This window comes from Colobus angolensis, unplaced genomic scaffold (genome assembly GCF_000951035.1).
Source record: "Colobus angolensis palliatus isolate OR3802 unplaced genomic scaffold, Cang.pa_1.0 Scaffold6, whole genome shotgun sequence".
NCBI classification, from domain to species: Eukaryota; Metazoa; Chordata; class Mammalia; order Primates; family Cercopithecidae; genus Colobus; species Colobus angolensis.
This window is the reverse complement of record NW_012119598.1, coordinates 25681622-25699871: the sequence shown is the minus strand read 5'-3', so window position 1 is coordinate 25699871 and position 18250 is coordinate 25681622. Positions and strand designations below refer to the sequence as shown.

Sequence of the window (18250 nt, the reverse complement as noted above, 5' to 3'; positions counted from 1 at the left end):
GACCCCCGAAATCAAATATTCTACCAAAATTATATTAACCAAATGGTAAAATCACAGAAGCTTTCATTTGTTGGATGCTTACAATGTACTAATTGCTGGGCCAAGAGAGCGTTACATGCACTATTTCACTTAATCCTCACCATAAACTCGTGGGGTAGATGCTTTGTTATCTTCCAATTGAATAGAGGAGGAGACAAAGCTCAGAGAGGTTAGGTATCTTCCCCAGGGTCAAGCAGCTGGCGAGTGTCAAAGCTGGGGCAGGAGCTCAGGTGAGGCATCAAAGCCCCTGCAATTACTTGCTAGGAAACCCAAACCGCCTGCTGTTTTGAGTGATTGCTTTCAAGGTGCAGCGAGCACCACTCCGTGCTCATCACAGGACCTGCAACCAGAACGACTGACAGCTGGAAGCGAATCATGGCATTTCTCCTCAGATGCTTCTCTCTGCTTCTCTCTAGGTATCAAGCACCGAAGCACAGAGCACAACTCCAGCCTGATGGTATCCGAGTCTGAGTTTGACAGCGACCAGGACACAATCTTCAGCCGAGAAAAGATGGAGAGAGGGAATCCAAAGGTTTCCATGAATGGTTCCATCAGAAATGGAGCTTCCTTCAGTTATTGTTCAAAGGACAGATAATGGCGCAGTCCGTTGTAAAGTGGAAGGACCCCATAGGAATCCTTGAATCCAGGACCAGTCAGTGGGAGTTACAGCACAAAACCCACTCTTTTAGAATAGTTCATTGACCTCCTTCCCCAGTGGGCTAGATGTGTATCCCCACATACTAAAAGACTGGTTTGTGAAGGCACAAAACTAAAACGTTGCTCTTTTAACTGAGATGTTTGTTAATAGAGATAAAGGCTGGGTGAAACTCTAAGGTATATACTTAAAAGAGTTTTGCATTTTTGTAGCTGGCACAATCTCATGTTAAAGATGAAAAACTATTTCTATCTGTAGAACCTTAGAGAAGGTGAATTAAATAAGGATTTAAAGAGGGATGGTTTCTCTCTTAGCCACTGTGATTGCCTCTAAGGAACAGCATTCTAAACATGGTTTATCTTGTAGCACCTGCAGTCAGATGGCTGTGTATGTTAAAATAGCTTATCTAAGAGGCACAGGTCGTCTTCTGTGGAGGTACGGAGAGTCTTGCGTGTAGCAAGTTTTCTGTGCTGACGGCAACACACAGTGCAAAGCCCTCCTGGTTTTCAATTCTGTGCTATGTCGACGGCAGTTTTCAGCGCTCTCAAGAGAGCAGCTGTTGGCCATTCAAGAGCTAAGGAAGAATCATATTCTAAGGACTGAGGCAATAGAAAGGGGAGGGGGAGCTTAATGCCGTGTAGGTTGAAGGTAGCATTGTAACATTATCTTTAAGAAAAACGACACTGACTCCTCTGGGTGTTGTTTAGCAGTCTTGTTCTCTAATGTAAACTGAGCCCCAGTTTACACTAAATGCAATAGAAGTGATTAATTCATTAAACATTTATTATGTTCTGTAGGCTGTGCATTTGGACTGCCATAGATAGGACAATTGTGTATCTATTCCAAAACTCTGAAATGCAGTCAGTCTTAACTTGGATGGCGTGGTTATGATACTCTGGTCCCCGACAGGTACTTTCCAAAATAACTTGACATAGATGTATTCACTTCCTATGTTTAAAAATACATTTAAGTTTTTCTACCGAATAAATCTTAGTTCAAACATGAAAGACAATTAAAACATTCCCACCCACAAAGCAGTAGTCCAGAGCAATTAACTGGAGTTAATTGTAGCCTGCTACGTTGACTGGTTCAGGGTAGTTCCCCACCCGCCCTTGGTCCTGAGGCTGGTGGCCTTGGTGGCACCCTTGGCATTCTTTGTGGGAAGATTAGAATGAGAGCTAGAACCAGTGTTGTGGTACCAAGTGTAACCACACCTAAACGATATCCTGTTGCACAACGCTTTTGTAACACGTGGGAAAACTAGGATTGCATTGCTGATTAAGAAGCAAGGTATTTCAACCATCAGGGCAGGAGTGCCAGAGAAAATCTTCCCCATGGGCTCCTAAAAAAAATTCAGCTTTTAGGTGCTTTTGTCATCTCCCAGAGTATTCATCCTCATGGGACCATCTTATTTTTACTTATTGTAATTTACTGGGGAAAGGCAGAACTAAAATGTGTGTCATTTTATTTTTAAAATAATTGCTTATGCCTACATTTTCTGTATAACTAGCCAATTCAATACTGTCTATAGTGTTAGAAGGAAAATGTGATGTATTTTTTTTTAACCAGTATTGAGCTTCATAAGCCTAGAATCTGCCTTATCAAGTGACCAGGGTTATGGTTTTTTGCATGCAAATGTGAATGTCTGGCATAGGGGACAGCAGCCCACATGTGAAGTCATGGGGCATAACGAGGAAGAAGGGAGTGAACATTTACCGCTTTATGTACATAACATATGCATTTTACATACTCAGTTGATCCTTATAATCAACCTTGAAGAGGAGATATTATTATTCTTATATTGCAGATAGCCCTCTGAAGGCCCAGAGAGGTTAAGTAGCTTGCCAGAGGTCACAGCCAAGATGTAGTGGATCTAAGCACTGAAAGCAAATTTTTAAAACTGTGGTGTTCTGCTTTCCACTACACAAAGAACTCCTGCCTTGATGGATGGAGGGCAAATTCTGGTGGAACTTTGTGCCACCTGAAAGTTCTGTTCCCAGGACTAAGAGGAATTCCTTTTAATGGGTCCAGAGAGCCAAGGACAGAGGGAGAGATGGCCTGTATAGTCTCCTGTGGATCACACCCTCCCTCTGAGTTTGCAATGGACTTCTCCTGCCCCTCCTCCTTTTCTGTCCTTGCCCATCACAGCCTGGCCTCTCTGATCCTTCCATCACAGAAGGATCTTGAATCTCTGAGAAATCAAACAGCACAGTGGTGATTGGAAAGTGGGTCCTGTCTTGTTACCCCATTTCTCATCAGAACAAAGCACGAGATGGAATGACCAGCCAGCGTTCCTCATGGTGGACTGCTTATCATTCAGGGTCTTTGGGAGATAAAGCCCCCTAAGAGCTTTGGACAGAGAAAAACAGGCCCTAGAATATGGGAGTGGGTGTTTGTAGGGCTCACAGGCTAACAGGCACTTGAGTTGCTGGTTTACATTCAATGAAGGAGGATTCATACCCATGGCATTACAGGGCTAAGCATGTGTATGAGGTATGACTAAAGAACTATCTGAAAAACATGCAGCGAGGTAAGAAAATGTACCACTCAACAAGCCAGTGATGGCACCCTTTGTGCGCGGGGAGGAGAGTGACCACCATTGTTTTTGTGTGACAAAGCTATCACGGACTGTTTGAATCTTGGTTTTATTGCTTAAAATGTATTATTTTTCCCTATGTGTTGACAAGGTATTTCTAATATCACACTATTAAATATATGCCCTAATCTAAATAAAGGTGTCTGTATTTTCTGTAATGCTTAGTTTTAGGGGGAAATTTGTTTTCTTTATGTTTGGGTGTAGAGGGATTTCTCTTGAGTATGGGTCAGCAAACTGTGGCCTGCAGCCTGTGTGTGCATGCCCCATGAGCTGAAAAGTGGGTCTTATGTTTTCAAATGGTTAAAAATAAAAAAAAAATTGAAACATGTGAACTATATGAAATTCAGATTTGTGTTCATAAATAAAGTTTTATTGGAACATATCCACATTCACTCATTTATGTATTATCTATGGCTGTTCTTACATTACAACAAAGTTGAGTAGTTTCTACAGGGACTGTCTGCAAAGCATACACTATTTACTATCTGGCCCTTTACAGAAAGAAAAAAATTTGCACAAGGCTGGACTAACATCCCCTGCTCCTTCCCTGTGGGTAGACAAGTGTTCGGGAAGAACTGAGCATGCTCAGTCAGCTCGCCTTCCTCTGCGTGGGTGGTTCTCTGCTATTAACAGGCAGTCTGTCCCTAGTGCCAGAAGGCCCGCAGTGTGGTGGGGTGACTAGATTCTGGAGAGAGTATACTTACACTACATCCTCTAATCTAGCTCTTATCAGTAATAAAGCCATTTTTAAAATCAGGGCCGGGCGTGGTGGCTCATGCCTATAATCCCAGCACTTTGGAAGGCCAAGGCGGGTAGATCACTTGAGTCCAGGAGTTCGAGACCAGTCTAGACAACATGGCAAAATCCTGTCTCAAAAAACACACACACAAAAAAATTTAGCCAGGCATTGTGACGCATGCCTGCAGTCCCAGGTACTCAGGAGACTGAGGTGGGAGGATTGCTTCAGCCCTGGGTGTGGAGGTTGCAGTGAGCAGAGATTGGGCCACTGCACTCCAGCCTAGGTCACAGAACAAGGCTGTCTCAGAAAAAAAAAAAAAAAAAAAGGCAGATTGCGGTATAATTCACTTACAGCAAACTGCACATCGTACAATTTGATGCTTTGATGTGTGTGCACATCTGTGAAACCATGACCACAATCAAGCTGTTGAACAAGCATAATTACCCAGAAAAGTTTCCTCGCGGCTCTTTGTAATTCCCCTTTCCCCTGGCAATCACTAGAGATAAGCTTGAATTTTCTGGAGTTTCATATACAGTAGTACTGTATGGAGCTTTCCCCTCAAACAAGAAGCAGTTCCTTCCTTTCCAGGCTGTTTTAACTCACTCCATTAGCAACTGTGAACAGAAGTTCTCTGAAAAGGAATTTGAAGGAAAGAGACTTTATTGCCGTGAACAGCTTCCTAATCACAGAGATACGGCCTTCTGTGTAAAACAAAGATGTGTTTCAAAAAACAAAGCAAGGGTTCTGGATTTATAGCAACATTCCACCCAGGTTTCCAATCAGGTTCACATGTAAATGAAGGATTGAAACTTGCTTAGTTCTGATTGGTCAGTGTAGCTGAGTTCTGGTTGGTTGATACAGAGGATGCCTGGTTGGTTGATACCTCTAGGCCGTGATTGGTTAAGGCAGGTGAGCTCTGGAGTCCCCAAGTTGAACAAAGGTGTGGGTTTTTTGGGGAACTCAGAGCATGTATGTGACATCTAATTAGCAAATGCTCACTTAGGTGTTTTTTGTTTGTTTGAGACAGGGTCTTGCTCTGCCCAGGCTGGAGTGCAGTGGCGCCATCATGGCTCACTGCAGCATGGACCTCCCAGGCTCAAGTGATCTCCTATCTCTCAGCTTCCTGAGTAGTTGGGACTTCAGGTATGGGCTAATTTTTTGTAGAGGGGGGGGGGTCTCACTATGCTGTCCAGGCTGGTCTCAAACTCCTGGGCTCAAGTGATCCACCTGCCTCTGCCTCCCAAAGTGCTGGGATTACTGGTGTGAGCTACAGTGCCAGGTCCCACTTAGGTCTATTTTAAATTTAGGCTCAGTTAACCACTGGGGATTTATCTTAAGGGATTGGCTCTTTCAAGTTCATATTTGTTCACATAATTTTACTGAGATAAATGCCTGTTGAGGTATGAGAATGGGAATAGTGGTATTGTAGTTAAACTAATTAAGTGGCTCCTGGATCATCTTCAATCCTGTAAGAGTTCTGGATTAGTTTACTGAAAGAGCAAATACGAGGCTAAGGAACAAAATCTTTATAATTTCAACAACGACGACTTTCCATTACTGAAACTAAAAGAATATTTATTTATTTATTTAGAGACAGTCTTGCTCTGTTGCCCAGGCTGGAGTGCAGTGGTGCAATCTTATTTACTGCAACCTCCGCCTCCTGGGTTCAAGTGATTCTTGTGCCTCAGCCTCCTGAGTAGCTGGGATTACAGATGTGTTTCACCACATTTGGCTACTTTTTATATTTTTAGTGGCGACAGGGTTTCGCCATGTTGGCAAGGCTAGTCTCGAACTCCTGGCTTCAAAGGACCCACCCGCCTCAGCCTCCCAAAGTGTTGGGACTACAGGCATGAGCCACCAATGACTGGCTAGAAAATAAAGGATTTTAAAAAAATATTTTTTCAGTGTTGTGAGCTAAATTATTTTATTTCTTGCTTTGTTTTGTTTTGTTTTGTTTTGAGATGGAGCCTCACTCTGTTGCCCAGGCTGGAATTCAGAGGCGTGATCTCAGCTCACTACAACCTCTGCTCCCCAGTTCAAGCGATTCTCCTGCCTCAGCTTCCCAGGTAGCTGGGATTACAGACGTCCACCACCATGCCCGGCTAATTTTTGCATTTTTAGTAGAGACAGAGTTTCACCATGTTGGCCAGGCTTGTCTTGAACTCCTGACCTCAAATGATTCGCCCGCCTTGGCCTCCCAAAGTGCTGGGATTCCAGGCGTGAGCCACTGCACCCAGCCGACTAAATTAATTGTATTACTTCAAAATTCATAGGTTGAAGCTCTAACCCCCAGTACCTCAGATGTATTTGGGGATAGAGCCTTTAAAGGGGTGATTAAGTTAAAATGAGTAAAATGAGGTCATTAAGGTGGGTCTTAATCCAATTGACTGGTTTTCTTATTAGAAGAGATTAGGACCTGCAGAGAGACATCTGGGGCACACAGGCACAGAGGAAAGATCACGGGAGGACATGGCAAGAAGGCGGCTATCTACAAGCCAAGATGAGAGGCATCAGGAGAAAACAAACCTGCTGACACCTTGATTTCAGTCTTCTGGCATCCAGAACGCTGAGAAAATACATTTCTGTTGCTTAAGCCACCCAGTTTGGTATTATTACAGCAACACTAGCAAACTAGTATACAGAGGTAACTTAATCAGCCTAAGATTTAGCATAAAACTCTTATTTTAAAGGTTCCCAAAGTGAAGTATTATCCTGTTGATCTTAGAGGAAAGATGAGATGTTTCCCAACATTAAATCCTCAAGAGAGACCTACAGCCTCAGTGACTTCACTGAAAAACAGTCATTCCAGAAGGGGCCACAAGCAGGGGCTGGTATTTCATTGCTCTGGGTGCTGGTTACATAGTGTGTTGTTTCTGAGAATTCACTGAGCAATTCACTTATTCAATTATGTTTTTTTTTTTTTTTGCATGTATATTATAATGAAATGATAGTTTAAAAAAGCTACCAATCTTGCCAAGTTACCTTCAAGGTCAGTTATGAAGAGGTGCTGCCAGGGATTTCCTAGGTAGAGATGAAACAGTTCTGTATCTTGATTCAGGTGGTGCCTACAAAAATCTAACTACTGATGTGATCAGATTAGGTAGAGCAATACAAACACTCATATACAAATGAGTGCACATAAAAACGAGTGAAATTTGAATAAGGCCTGGATTAAGTTTTGCACTGGTATCAGTGTCCTGGTTTTGATATTATATTACATAGGTAATAAGTGAACCACTGGGTGGCGGGTACATGGGACTCTGCATTATCTTTGCAACTTCTTATGAATTCATAATTATTTCAAAATTGTTAAAAGATGTTCAGAAGGAAGGCCAGATCCATATGAGCAACAGTGAAATAAGCATTTCCATTAAAATCAGGAACAAAGAAAGGAAAAAAAAAAAAAAAAAAGAAACAAAGTCACCATTTTTCCAACTAATTGGTCCCTAGGGCCTGTCTTTCCGAGTTGAGATTAGCGAGCAGCAAAGCTTCCTTTATTTGAAGCCTACATGGAGAGTATTATCACCTCTGTTCTCCTAAAGATGATGAACCCCGAGTTACAGGACTGAGACTTTATTGCAGCAGGAAGAGAGCACATAGGCTTATATGGTCATGCCTGGCATAGCGACGTTTCTGTCAATGATGGACTGCATATATGATTTAACGACACATGAGATAATGGAGCTGAAAAGTTCCTGTCACCTAGTGATGTCGTAGCCATCAAAAAGTCCAATGCAGCTCAATGCATTACTCACATTTGTGGTGATGCTGGTGTAAACAAACCTGCATTCTCAGTTGTATAACAGTATAGCACATACAATTACATATCGTATATAATACTTAATAAGTGACTATGCTACTGGTTTATGTATTTATTATATTGTACTTTTCATTGTTATTTTACAGTGTATGCCTTCTACTTAAGAACAGTTTATTGTAAAACAATATGTGGCTGGGTGCGGTAGCCCACTCCTATAATCCCAGCACTTTGGGAGGCTGAGGCTGGAGGATTGCCTGAGACCAGGAGTTTGAGACCAGCCCAGACAACATGGTAAGACCCCATCTCTACAAAAAACATGTTTAAAAGTTAGCTGGGTGTGGTGACGAATGCCTGTAGTCTCAGCTACTCAAGAGGCTGGGGTAGGAGGATCTCTTGAGCCCAGGAGGTCAAGGATGCAGTGAGCCCTGATGGTGCCGGTGCACTCCAGCCTACATGACAGAGTGAGACCTTGTCTCAAAAACAAAACCAAACAAACGAAATACTGGGTTATACCAGCAGTATAAACGTGTCTTGTTTACTATGCCTCTTGATTGCATTATTTTCTCTTGTGCTTCAATTAATCTCATGTTGCTTTGTTCATCACGGTCCCTGAGCATACAAAATCCATGGCTATTGTTGCCGGTAAGAGGCCAGTCACATCAAGTGACTGATCTTGAAACAAGAGATTAAGGACTACCAACCAATGGATCAAGGAGTTATAGCAGCTTTTGAGGCCCACTGCCTGAGGAGGAGAAGCTTTGCTCAGGTTATTACTGCAACAAAGGAAGACACTGAGAAGACGCTGATACAATTCTGAAAGGACTACATCTATGACTCCGTCGGGACCCCTGCTTGGGCTTGGGGTGATGTTACCAAGGAATGTATAAATGACATCTGGAAGAAGACACTCAAGAGGCTCATCCGTGACTTCAAAGGATTTGCCAAGGACAAGGAGGTTGCAAAAAACAATAAGGCTGTGGTTGAGACGGCAAACAATTTTAACCTGAGGGTGGAAGAGGAAGATACTGAGGAGCTCCTACAGGTGGTTCCTGAGGAACTGACTAATGAGGAGTTGTTGGAACTGAAACAGGAACACATACCTGAAGAAGAGGCAAGGAAGAAAAAACTGCAGGAGAAGAAAAAGAATCGCCATGAAAATTCACAGCGAAGAGTTGAGAAGCTTTTGCAGATCTCAGTAAGTGCCTTAAACATTTTGAAAACATGGGCCCCTCAACACCAAAAGGGTTTCATTAACAGAGAGGAATGTTCTTGGTGCATTATCTGCTTACAAGCAAATCTACGATGAAAAAGGAAAGCAAGCCAACTACCATGGACATATTTCTGATGCATGACAACTCATAAGAACCTCAGGTAGGTCCTTCAGGGAGTGTTCCAGAAGAAGACTCCTAGCTCCTTGTTATCCTAGCTCCAAACATTTTTTTTTTTTTTTTTTTTTGAGTCAGGGTCTCACCTTGTCACCCAGGCTGGAGTGCAGTGGTGCAGTCACGGCTCACTGCAGCCTTTACTTCCCGGGCTCAAGTGATCCTCCCGCCTCAGCCTCCTGAGTAGCTGAGACGACAGGTATGTGCCACCATACCTGGCTAATTTTTGTATTTTTTGTAGAGACAGGGTTTCACCATGTTGCCCAGGCTGATCTTAAATTCCTGGGCTCAAGTGATCTGCCTGCCCCAGACTCCTGAAGTGCTGGGATTACAGGCGTGAGCCCCTGGGCCCAGCTGTCCCTGGGTGTTATTGCCCCTGAAGACCTTCCAGCAGGGCAAGATGAGGAGGTGGGAGACAGAAATATCCATGAATCTGACCCTTGGTAGGCCTAGGCTAATGTGCGTAATTGTGTCTTAGTTTTTAACAAAAAAGTTAAAAAAAATTTTAAAATACAAAGAAGTTTGTGGAACAAGGATATAAAGAAAATATATTTTTATACAGTTGTGCTTTAAGCTAAGTGTGATCACAAAAGAGTCAAAAAGTTAAAAAAAATTTTACATTTATAAAGTAAAAAGTTACAGTAAGCTAAGGGTAATTTATTATTGAAGAAAAATATTATTTAATAAATTGAGTGTAGCCTAAGTGTAGAGTGTTTGTAAAGTCTACAGTAGTGTGCAGGGTATGTCCTAGGCCTTCACATTCACTCACCACCTACTCACTGACTCAGCTTCCAGTTCTGCAAGCTGCATTCATGGTAAGTGCCTTATACAAGTGTAGTTTTTAAATCTTTTATACTCGATTTTTACTGTACCTTTTTTATGTTTATATACATAAATACTTGCCATTGTCTTACAACTGCCTACAGTATTCAGTACAGTAACATGCTGTGCAGGTCTGTAGCTCTAGGAGCAACAGGCTAGATTGTATAGCCTAGCTGTGTAGGAGGCTGTATTATCCAGGTTTGTGTAGGTACTCTATGATGTTCGTACAAGGACGAAATCGCCTAATGACGCTTTTCTCAGAATGTATCTCTGTTGTCGAGCAATACGTGATTGTATAATGTGAGACGACATTTGCAAAAACACTCACGTCCACTAAACCACCGGGCAGGGGTGTTGTCTGTGTTCTAAATTATGGTGAGGGCTCGCTACAATGGTGCACTCCCATAATCCCAGCACTTTGGGAGGCTGAGGAGGGAGGGTGGCTTGAACCCAGGAGTTTGAGACCAGTCTGGGCAATACAGTGAGACCCTAACTGTTCAAAAAACGGAAGAAAAATTAACTGGGTGTGGTGGCACGCACCTGTGGTCCCAGCTACTCGGGAGGCAGAGGTGAGCAGCTTGTTTGAGCCCAGGAAATTGTAACAGTGGGGCATGTAGGAGAGAGAGATAGGCCAATCTGTGATGCCTGGCCTATACCCCTTTCTGTGACCGCCACCCCTGCAAACCAGGTGAATTCTCAGTTCAGCTTAGCAAACATTCTATGAGCACACACCATGGACAAGCCCTTCTCTGGGTTCTAGGGTACGTCATTTCACATGCTGGCTCCTTCCCCAAGGCACTCACTGATTACGGCTCTCTAGGGAGGGAGTGCTGTTTACACAAATGCGAACTGGTCTAATATCATCCAACAAAAACTCAAAAGATCACCAAGCAGGGGGAAAAAAGCACAACCAGACACCTTAACACAGGGAGAGAAAATTTTGTTAATTTAACATTTACTAATCGCACACACAGCGCTGTCTGCAGACTAGACACTAAAACACACAATTGTCAAAAACTAGAAAAATGAGTTATGTCCACATGTTTAAAAAGCAAAACTTTATAAATTCCTTAGCACACTCATTCCCAAGTTTTATCCCACAAAGTATAGCATGAAACAATGACAACATAAATATTATTCAAGTAAAATGCTATTTAAAATAGCTGCACATAGGTAATTAAAACACTAGGATCCAGTTTTTACAGGAAAAAGACGTGGCACAATTTCAAGTTCCTAATTGAAGTTAACAATAAAACAGATTTGCTTACATTTGCTTCTGATCTTTATTTCTGCTGTGTCTCTTTAGTAGAATGAAGAAATGGCACTTCACATAAAATCGTATTTAAAAGCTCCTAAAATGCATAAACAGGTGCAGATCAGCTCTTTAATGAGAATCCCTGCACAGCTGGAGGAAGTTCAAGGAGAACCGTTTTTTCAAGGCCAATAGAATCTTGTTATATGCCTAATTTCATCTACATTATCATCGCTGGGAAGTTCCTGCTGAGAACTCATGGTAGCAATGCTGGAAAAGTACTTTCTTCACAGGAGGTGTTCAGTATAATGCAATAATGCCTGATAAATGCAAGTAAGGTCAGTATCTCCCTCTTGGTCTAGATCAGGAGCTGGCAAACTTTTTCTTTAAGGAGACAAGTAGTAAATACTTTAGGCTTTGCAGGCTATACTGTCCTTGTCCCAACTCTTCAACTTTGACAAGAAAGCAGTCCCAGACCATATCATCAATGAATGGGTGTGGCTATGCTCTAATAACATTTTATTTATGGACACTGAAATCTGAATTTCACAGAATTTTCAGATGCCATGAAATATTGTTCTTCTTTTGATTTTCTGCCCAATCATTTGAAAACATATAAACCATTCTTAGCTCACGGGTTGTATAAAAACAGGTGGCAGGCCAGGTTTGGTTCGTGGGCCATAGTTTGCCAACCCCTGATCTAACGGTCCTTTTCTAGTCTATGTTGTAAAATGTATGTATTTTTAAAATCCCATTACATATGGCTACTTTATTTAAAAAAAACACAAAAATGTTCAGTTAAAAACCCTTCTCTTTCTTCCCACAACCAAGGACCATTTTACTAAACGATAAGCTATTTCCTTCAAATCAGAAAATCGATCAAGGATATACAATGAGTCTCTGGCCTCAATTTATGAACCCGTGAGCCAAATATGCAAGAAGACTCAAAACGTGCCACCCAGCCAAAGAATCTACTGGCTTACAGTGTTAAAAATTTATTTGGAAGTATTCCTACACACTTCTCAGCATTGGTAATCCAGAGTTATAAAAAATAATGTTGGAGCATTTGTATTCTTAATAGAAAAACAATGGATATATCTAAAACCACCTACAAACTATACAAATAAAGAACAGACATTAACTGTCAAAATGCTGAGCATGTGATTCCTGACAGGGCCAGGACAGTGTCACTAGGAAGAATTTCAGCTCTTCTTTCTCCTTGAGACCTTGGGGATGTGGCTAGTACACCCCAGGCCAGATGCTAGGCAGTTCCCTGTGCGCACAGGGACTTGCCAGACCTTTTAGTTACTCAACCATAGCTTCCCAGTGGCTCAATGAGGGATGTTAAATCCTAGGTGGGGTTCAGGAGTAATTGAATCTACCATGACTTTCATTCACATTTTCCTTCCACAACCCAGAATAACCACAAGATGTAAGTGGAATCTACAGAGAGAGAGATGGGGAAAGGAAGGCGCTTCATCTCCACCTATTTGGTCGCCTAATTGGATTTGCATCTGTTTAAGATTATGGAGTCTTTCTTTCAAAGTGAGAGGCAACACCGGTCATAGGGGCTTTTTGTGTGTGTGTGTTATTTGAATGATGAGCTATAAAAACTCTTATTAGATAAAAGGTGCCTGAAATTCAAGGCTCATGCCTTTTCTACAAAGTGGATTGGCAATTACAGAAATTCTTTCCCTTTTGGGCTGACTGTGGTGAAAGTGCTTTTGCTCTTTTGGAGGTAAGGAAGCAGCACCACACCAGGACAGAAAGAACAGGCTGAAGGTGACAGCCACTTACTCAGGCTCAGGTGGGTGGGCAAGTTGCATTGGCCTCCTCCCATCTTGGCAAAGCTACTGACAGTAGGCAAGGAAGGGCTGGGTGGTGCTGCTCATAACAATGGCTCTTGTATGTCCTTAGAATTTTCATTTTCTTGTGAAGTGCTTTTACTTTCTCTCTGGCTCACAATATCGCAGGGAGCTAAGTAAGGCCTCTATGGAATCTCCACTGTATGCATGGGCTGGGAGGTGCTCAACACACACCCAGGGCAACAAGGCAACAAGGCCACTTGGGGAAGGAGCCAGGCCACGCCACTGTGTGCCTTCCATCCTACCAAGCTCCTTCTGCTATTCTTTGCTTTACACTTCAGCTCATTTCCTCAAGGAAACGAAACGAAGTGGTGAACAGGACAGAAATGAAAATAGAATTCTTTAAGCGGTAAATTTAGGACAATAAAGATGTCAATTAAAAAATGGTTCAGGAATAGGGAGAGGTGCTTCTTCATGCCTCACAGAAGCATGGACAATTCTGTGCTATTTATTGTCTTTGAAAGAGGGTTCACTCAAACCTCTGCCGCAACATCTCTAGATGCACATTCGGTGCCTTCAGTGCTGAGCTGGCAGATGCTGGGGAGGGGTGCTGTGCCCCTCACCTGCCTGCCAGTCACAGTCAAGGGTCTCCTTCAAGGTGCTCTGGGCCCATGTTCTGTAGCAACATTGGGGATGGTTGTGTCACTGCCCAGGCAGTGATCAAGACTTTGTGACAGCCCAAGGGGCTGGGCCTGCCTCGTCCTGTGCCTGCTCTGAGGCAGTCGGGGCTGTGGTGGGGAGCCAGGGCCTCATTCTGTAAACCCAGTGCTGGTTCTCTGGGAGTCTGCAGTCACAGGCACGTGGCATATATTGGTCCCTAGTTAGGTTAAGGGCAGGGGTAGGATTTGCATCTGTTTAAGATTATGAGGACTGGATGAGTTTTGAAAAATTCACAATTCTGAAAACCTATTAGTTCATTTAAAATAATGGATGGCATGTACCTATATATGTAGGAAAGTCTCCTTTTAACTTTTTTTAAAGAACCAAAGAATTCTACAAGCCCCCATAACACACATACTTGAGTTCCAGATACTCATCAATGCCATACTTGGACCCCTCTCGCCCAAGGCCGGACTGCTTCACTCCACCAAAAGGGCATTCCACGGAGGAAATCAATCCTTCGTTGACGCCAACCATGCCCACTTCCAGCTGCTCTGCCACTCTCCAGATCTGGGCTGGGTCTTGAGAGTAAAAATATCCTGTCATAGGGATAAAAGGCATTTAGAAAAGTCATTAAAGACATCATGTCTAAAGATGAGGGCACCACTGATGACTTTTTGTCCAGTCACTTGGGAGCAGGGCCTGGAGTCTTCCCTGCTCCCAGATAAAGTCCCAGGTTGGTCTTGTCCACTTTTTCATCTCAAAACCTTTGAAAGTCACCTCTTGCTTCAAGTCTACTCTCACTATCTCCTATTGAGACCTTCTTCCTATTTTCTACTATTCAACCCACCCTGCACACCTGTTAAATTTCCACATGACACTTTTGCCCAAGCCTTTCGATTACTCCTGATTATAAAATAAGGTTAAATTCCTTAGTGGGTATTCAACACCCTCTTCCCCCCAAGTAGTTTCAATCAACATTTCTGGCTTCACCTTCCATTACTCCAACCACCAACCAACCTCTCCAAACCTGTCAGTCAAATTCTCCTCACCCTTTCTTACTTTGTTTCTGAACTCCCGTGGTACCCTCTGCCCAGCATCTCTCTCCTCCAATTTCTGCACAACCAGAATTCTGTCCATCATTTATGACCTAGTTCAGGGTACGTCTTCCTCCACCATCACCCCATCGAGAAGGAAGAGACAAATGGTGAACTCAGTGTTATAAAAGTCCTCATGCACACATCTTACTCCAGCTTTATGATAACTCTAAGGGACCCCATAGCATGTTTATCATTCCTTTTCATATAAATAGTTCTCTTACAGCTAGAGGGGAAGCTTCTATGCAGTTATAGTGGTATCTTATATGTCTTTGTACCTTCTGCAGTACTTCATTTGCTGTGGATGCTATTACGTAATTTTCTCAGGGTTACAGAGTATATATGGTGGTCACCTGGACCATTTCCAAACTAAAGGAATGGTAGCCATCAGTGAGGCACCTCTCCACACACCATCTTCACTCTTTTCATTGTCCCTGACGCTCCTTGCTGATGCCCGTCCTCTTCTGTCCAGGCTTACAGGAGCCAGGCAAAAGGGAAGAAAAAAGTCACTTGGAATTTCTGGGGATTAAGCCTCTGAGAACATGGGACTTTGAGATGTGTGCAGTTCTCCACCTAGAAAAGCAGAATAATGTGCACCTTCTCTTCTGCCTGCAGCTCTCCCTGCCCCACAGCTGTAATTAGAGAGCTCCCAAATGTGTATCATGGGGACAAGGTGAAAAAACATGTCCTTGCACAAATCCAAATCCATTCCGCCACTTGGAAAGAAACAAAACACATACCTCATTGAAGTTTCTGTCTCATAACCCAGGGTGATGTTTAAAAGGTAAATCTGGCATGAGCTGGAGAAAAATGATTATGACTGGTATTGAACAAGGAGAAACACCTACCTGCTAACCCAACGTCAGTGGCATTAGCGATTGCTATAGCCTCCTCCTCTGTATCGAACCTGCCAAAGGTAAGATAGGTCATAAAATATGTAAGGGGGAGAGGAAAGGAAACCAGTTTTCTTTTCTTCTGATTTGCTTTCCAAATAATCACAAGGAGTAAATCAGAGTTTTGCAAAGTGATCCAAGAACAGATTGCAGAAGAAAGCAGCACCATTCCCCGAGATAACTCAGCAATCAAGGCTAGCATGCTCAAATCAATACTGGCTTCATCTTTCCTAAGAGAACACGAAAAAAGCAGACCAACATGTAGGGAACTGTGGCATATCCAGAACATCAAACAAAATCCCTTAAAAAAAAGGATTACTGTTCTTGGTACCCACTGAGAATATATAACTATAACAACAACTACTTTAGAAGCCAGCCGATGTAGCAGAAAGAAACGTTTAGAAGGGGTTGGGGCCAGATTCTAATGTATTCTCCACCACTGCTTAACAATGGCATGATGCTTGGAGTCTCCTCCTCTCTGAAATGAAGGAATGCACCAAAGCCCAGGCCATCTCTTTAAAATTTTATTTCAGGAATAAGATGTCAGTGGTATTTTTCTGTTGTTCCAGAATTTTAACTGGGGCAAAAAGTTCTAAGCACCCCAATTTCTAAATTCAGAGATCCACCAGCGGTTGGAACCAGCTGTCTTTCTGCAGGGCTCGTAAAGGGGGACTGGGCAGAGCCAGCTCAGAAAAGTCAACTTGTCCAAGGGTACACAGGTATGAAGTAGCAAAGTTTAGAGCTACACCATAGTCAACTCCAAAGCTGCATTCCCAACCAATGCCTCCCTTTGATTTCCTGTGAAAATGTCCAGTTCACATTTCATGTAAAAGGTTTTTATTAAAACAAAGAAGATGAATGTTCTTCAAGTGGTCCATTTCCCCAATAGTGGAATAAAAATAAACTTCATAAGCAAGATATAACAAGGCCAATGAAGTACATAATAAGAAAGATTTCTGCTCCTGGATAAGATGGTACAGACAGCACCAGCTGCCAGCTATCTCTGTGAACCCAATGCTAGACATACCAGAGGAGAGAGAAAGTGAATCATAGTCAAAACCAACAACAATAACAACAAAATCTCAATCGGCAACTAGCACCAAAAAATGCAAGACATTTCTGGAGACCAATAAATGGGTTGGATCCTGGGGGAGAATGATGGCCTCAAGTGAGAGTGAGCTCGAGACCACCCATGAAGGGGTGGGCAGGGCAAAGGCAGGGCTATGCATCTCCCCCAACACCTGTGAGTTCCAGGTGATCCTGCCTACAAACCTGGGTCCCTGGATCAATGGGACATTGCTACAGGTAGAAAAGCAGCAGGGCTGGCTTGGGGCAATGAGCCAGTGCTCGTGCCCAGCAGGTACACTGGCCGTGGGAAACAAGTGTAGGCAGCGGCAACACCTCTTCTCCCCAACCTATTCCAATAGAGGGAACTGCAAAATACCCCAGGGGAAAGGATACTTGGGGTGGGAAAGTGGCACCGAGACTGGATTTCAACACTAGAGGCGCCCTCTGCAAGGCTCAACCCTTTGCCCTCCAAATGTATGAGAAGGAGCACAAACCTAAGCTTTTTACCACAACCCACGGGAGATATTATAAGCCAATGCTGCCAGCGGTGCAAGGGGTTAAAGATCACAGGGAAAATTACAAGACATCTGAGGAGCTCCAAGACTAAGAAGATAAAACAGCACAACCTATGGTGGAAGAGAATAAAAAGTTTTTTTTAAAAAGGATAAATAGCCACAGCAAAGTAGGGGAGATTAATGAAGCAGGAAGAATCAGTTATGGGGAGGAACCCACTGGAGATATCAGGGATGGAAAAAACAATTGCTGAGATAAAGATCTTGGTGGGTGGGGTGGAAGCCAGAATGAGTATATCTGAAGAATGCATTAATATGCTGGCAGATGAGGGGAGGGACTCGCAGAAGGCACTAGGAATGAAGAGATGGAATGAAGAGATAAGATAAATAGGGCACAGAAGTAGAAGTATCACAATAATAGACTCCTTGGAAAGCTAGAAAAGGATACATGAAAGGGAGAAGAATATCTGGAGAAATAATGATCAAAAATTTCCCAGGACTAAACAAACCTGTTAGATATTAATGAGCCAGGCACGGTGGTTCACACCTGTAATCCCAGCCCTTTGGGATGCTGAGGCGGGTGGATCACCTGAGGTCAGGAGTTTGAGACCATCCTGGCCAACATGGCAAAACCCCATCTCTACCAAAAACACGAAAATTAGCAGGGCCTGGTGGTGGGCGCCTGTAATCCCAGCTACTCAGGAGGCTGAGGCAGGAGAATCGCTTGAACCCAGGAAGCAGAGGTTACACTGAGCTGGGATTGCACCACTGCACTCCAGCTTGGGTGAGAGAGTGAGACTCCATCTAAAAACAAACAAACAAAAAAACCAAACCAAAACAAAAAAAACATAGTAAAGATATTCAGACCTCAACTGAAAAACCTCACTGTGTGGCATACCAGATAGTAAAATTTAAGAACATCAAAGATCAAGAGAAATTCTAAACTTTTCTTTTTTTTTTTTTTTTTTTT

General features: G+C 42.9%; 2 protein-coding genes across 7 annotated transcripts in view; one reads left to right on the top strand and one right to left on the bottom strand.

The window, feature by feature from the left end:
- The window catches only part of KIAA0319 (KIAA0319 ortholog), a 111387-nt gene extending 107711 nt beyond the window's left edge, over nt 1–3676 (top strand). For 4 of the 6 annotated variants that reach the window (XM_011962786.1, XM_011962783.1, XM_011962782.1 and 1 more), the window contains one exon: nt 456–1459. In XM_011962786.1, coding sequence (XP_011818176.1) covers nt 456–634 — 179 coding nt within the window. In that variant the 3' untranslated portion in view covers nt 635–1459. Of the gene's footprint in view, nt 1–455 lie in introns of all 6 variants that reach the window. The other 2 variants (XM_011962781.1, XM_011962787.1) reach the window with 2 other exon arrangements.
- Nucleotides 3677–12832: 9156 nt separating this feature from the next.
- The window catches only part of ALDH5A1 (aldehyde dehydrogenase 5 family, member A1), a 40136-nt gene continuing 34718 nt past the window's right edge, over nt 12833–18250 (bottom strand). Inside the window, exons 10-11 of the mRNA XM_011962920.1 lie at nt 15656–15714; nt 12833–14309 (exon numbers count right to left, since the gene is read on the bottom strand). Coding sequence (XP_011818310.1) covers nt 14104–14309; nt 15656–15714 — 265 coding nt within the window. The 3' untranslated portion in view covers nt 12833–14103. The remainder of the gene's footprint in view (nt 14310–15655; nt 15715–18250) is intronic.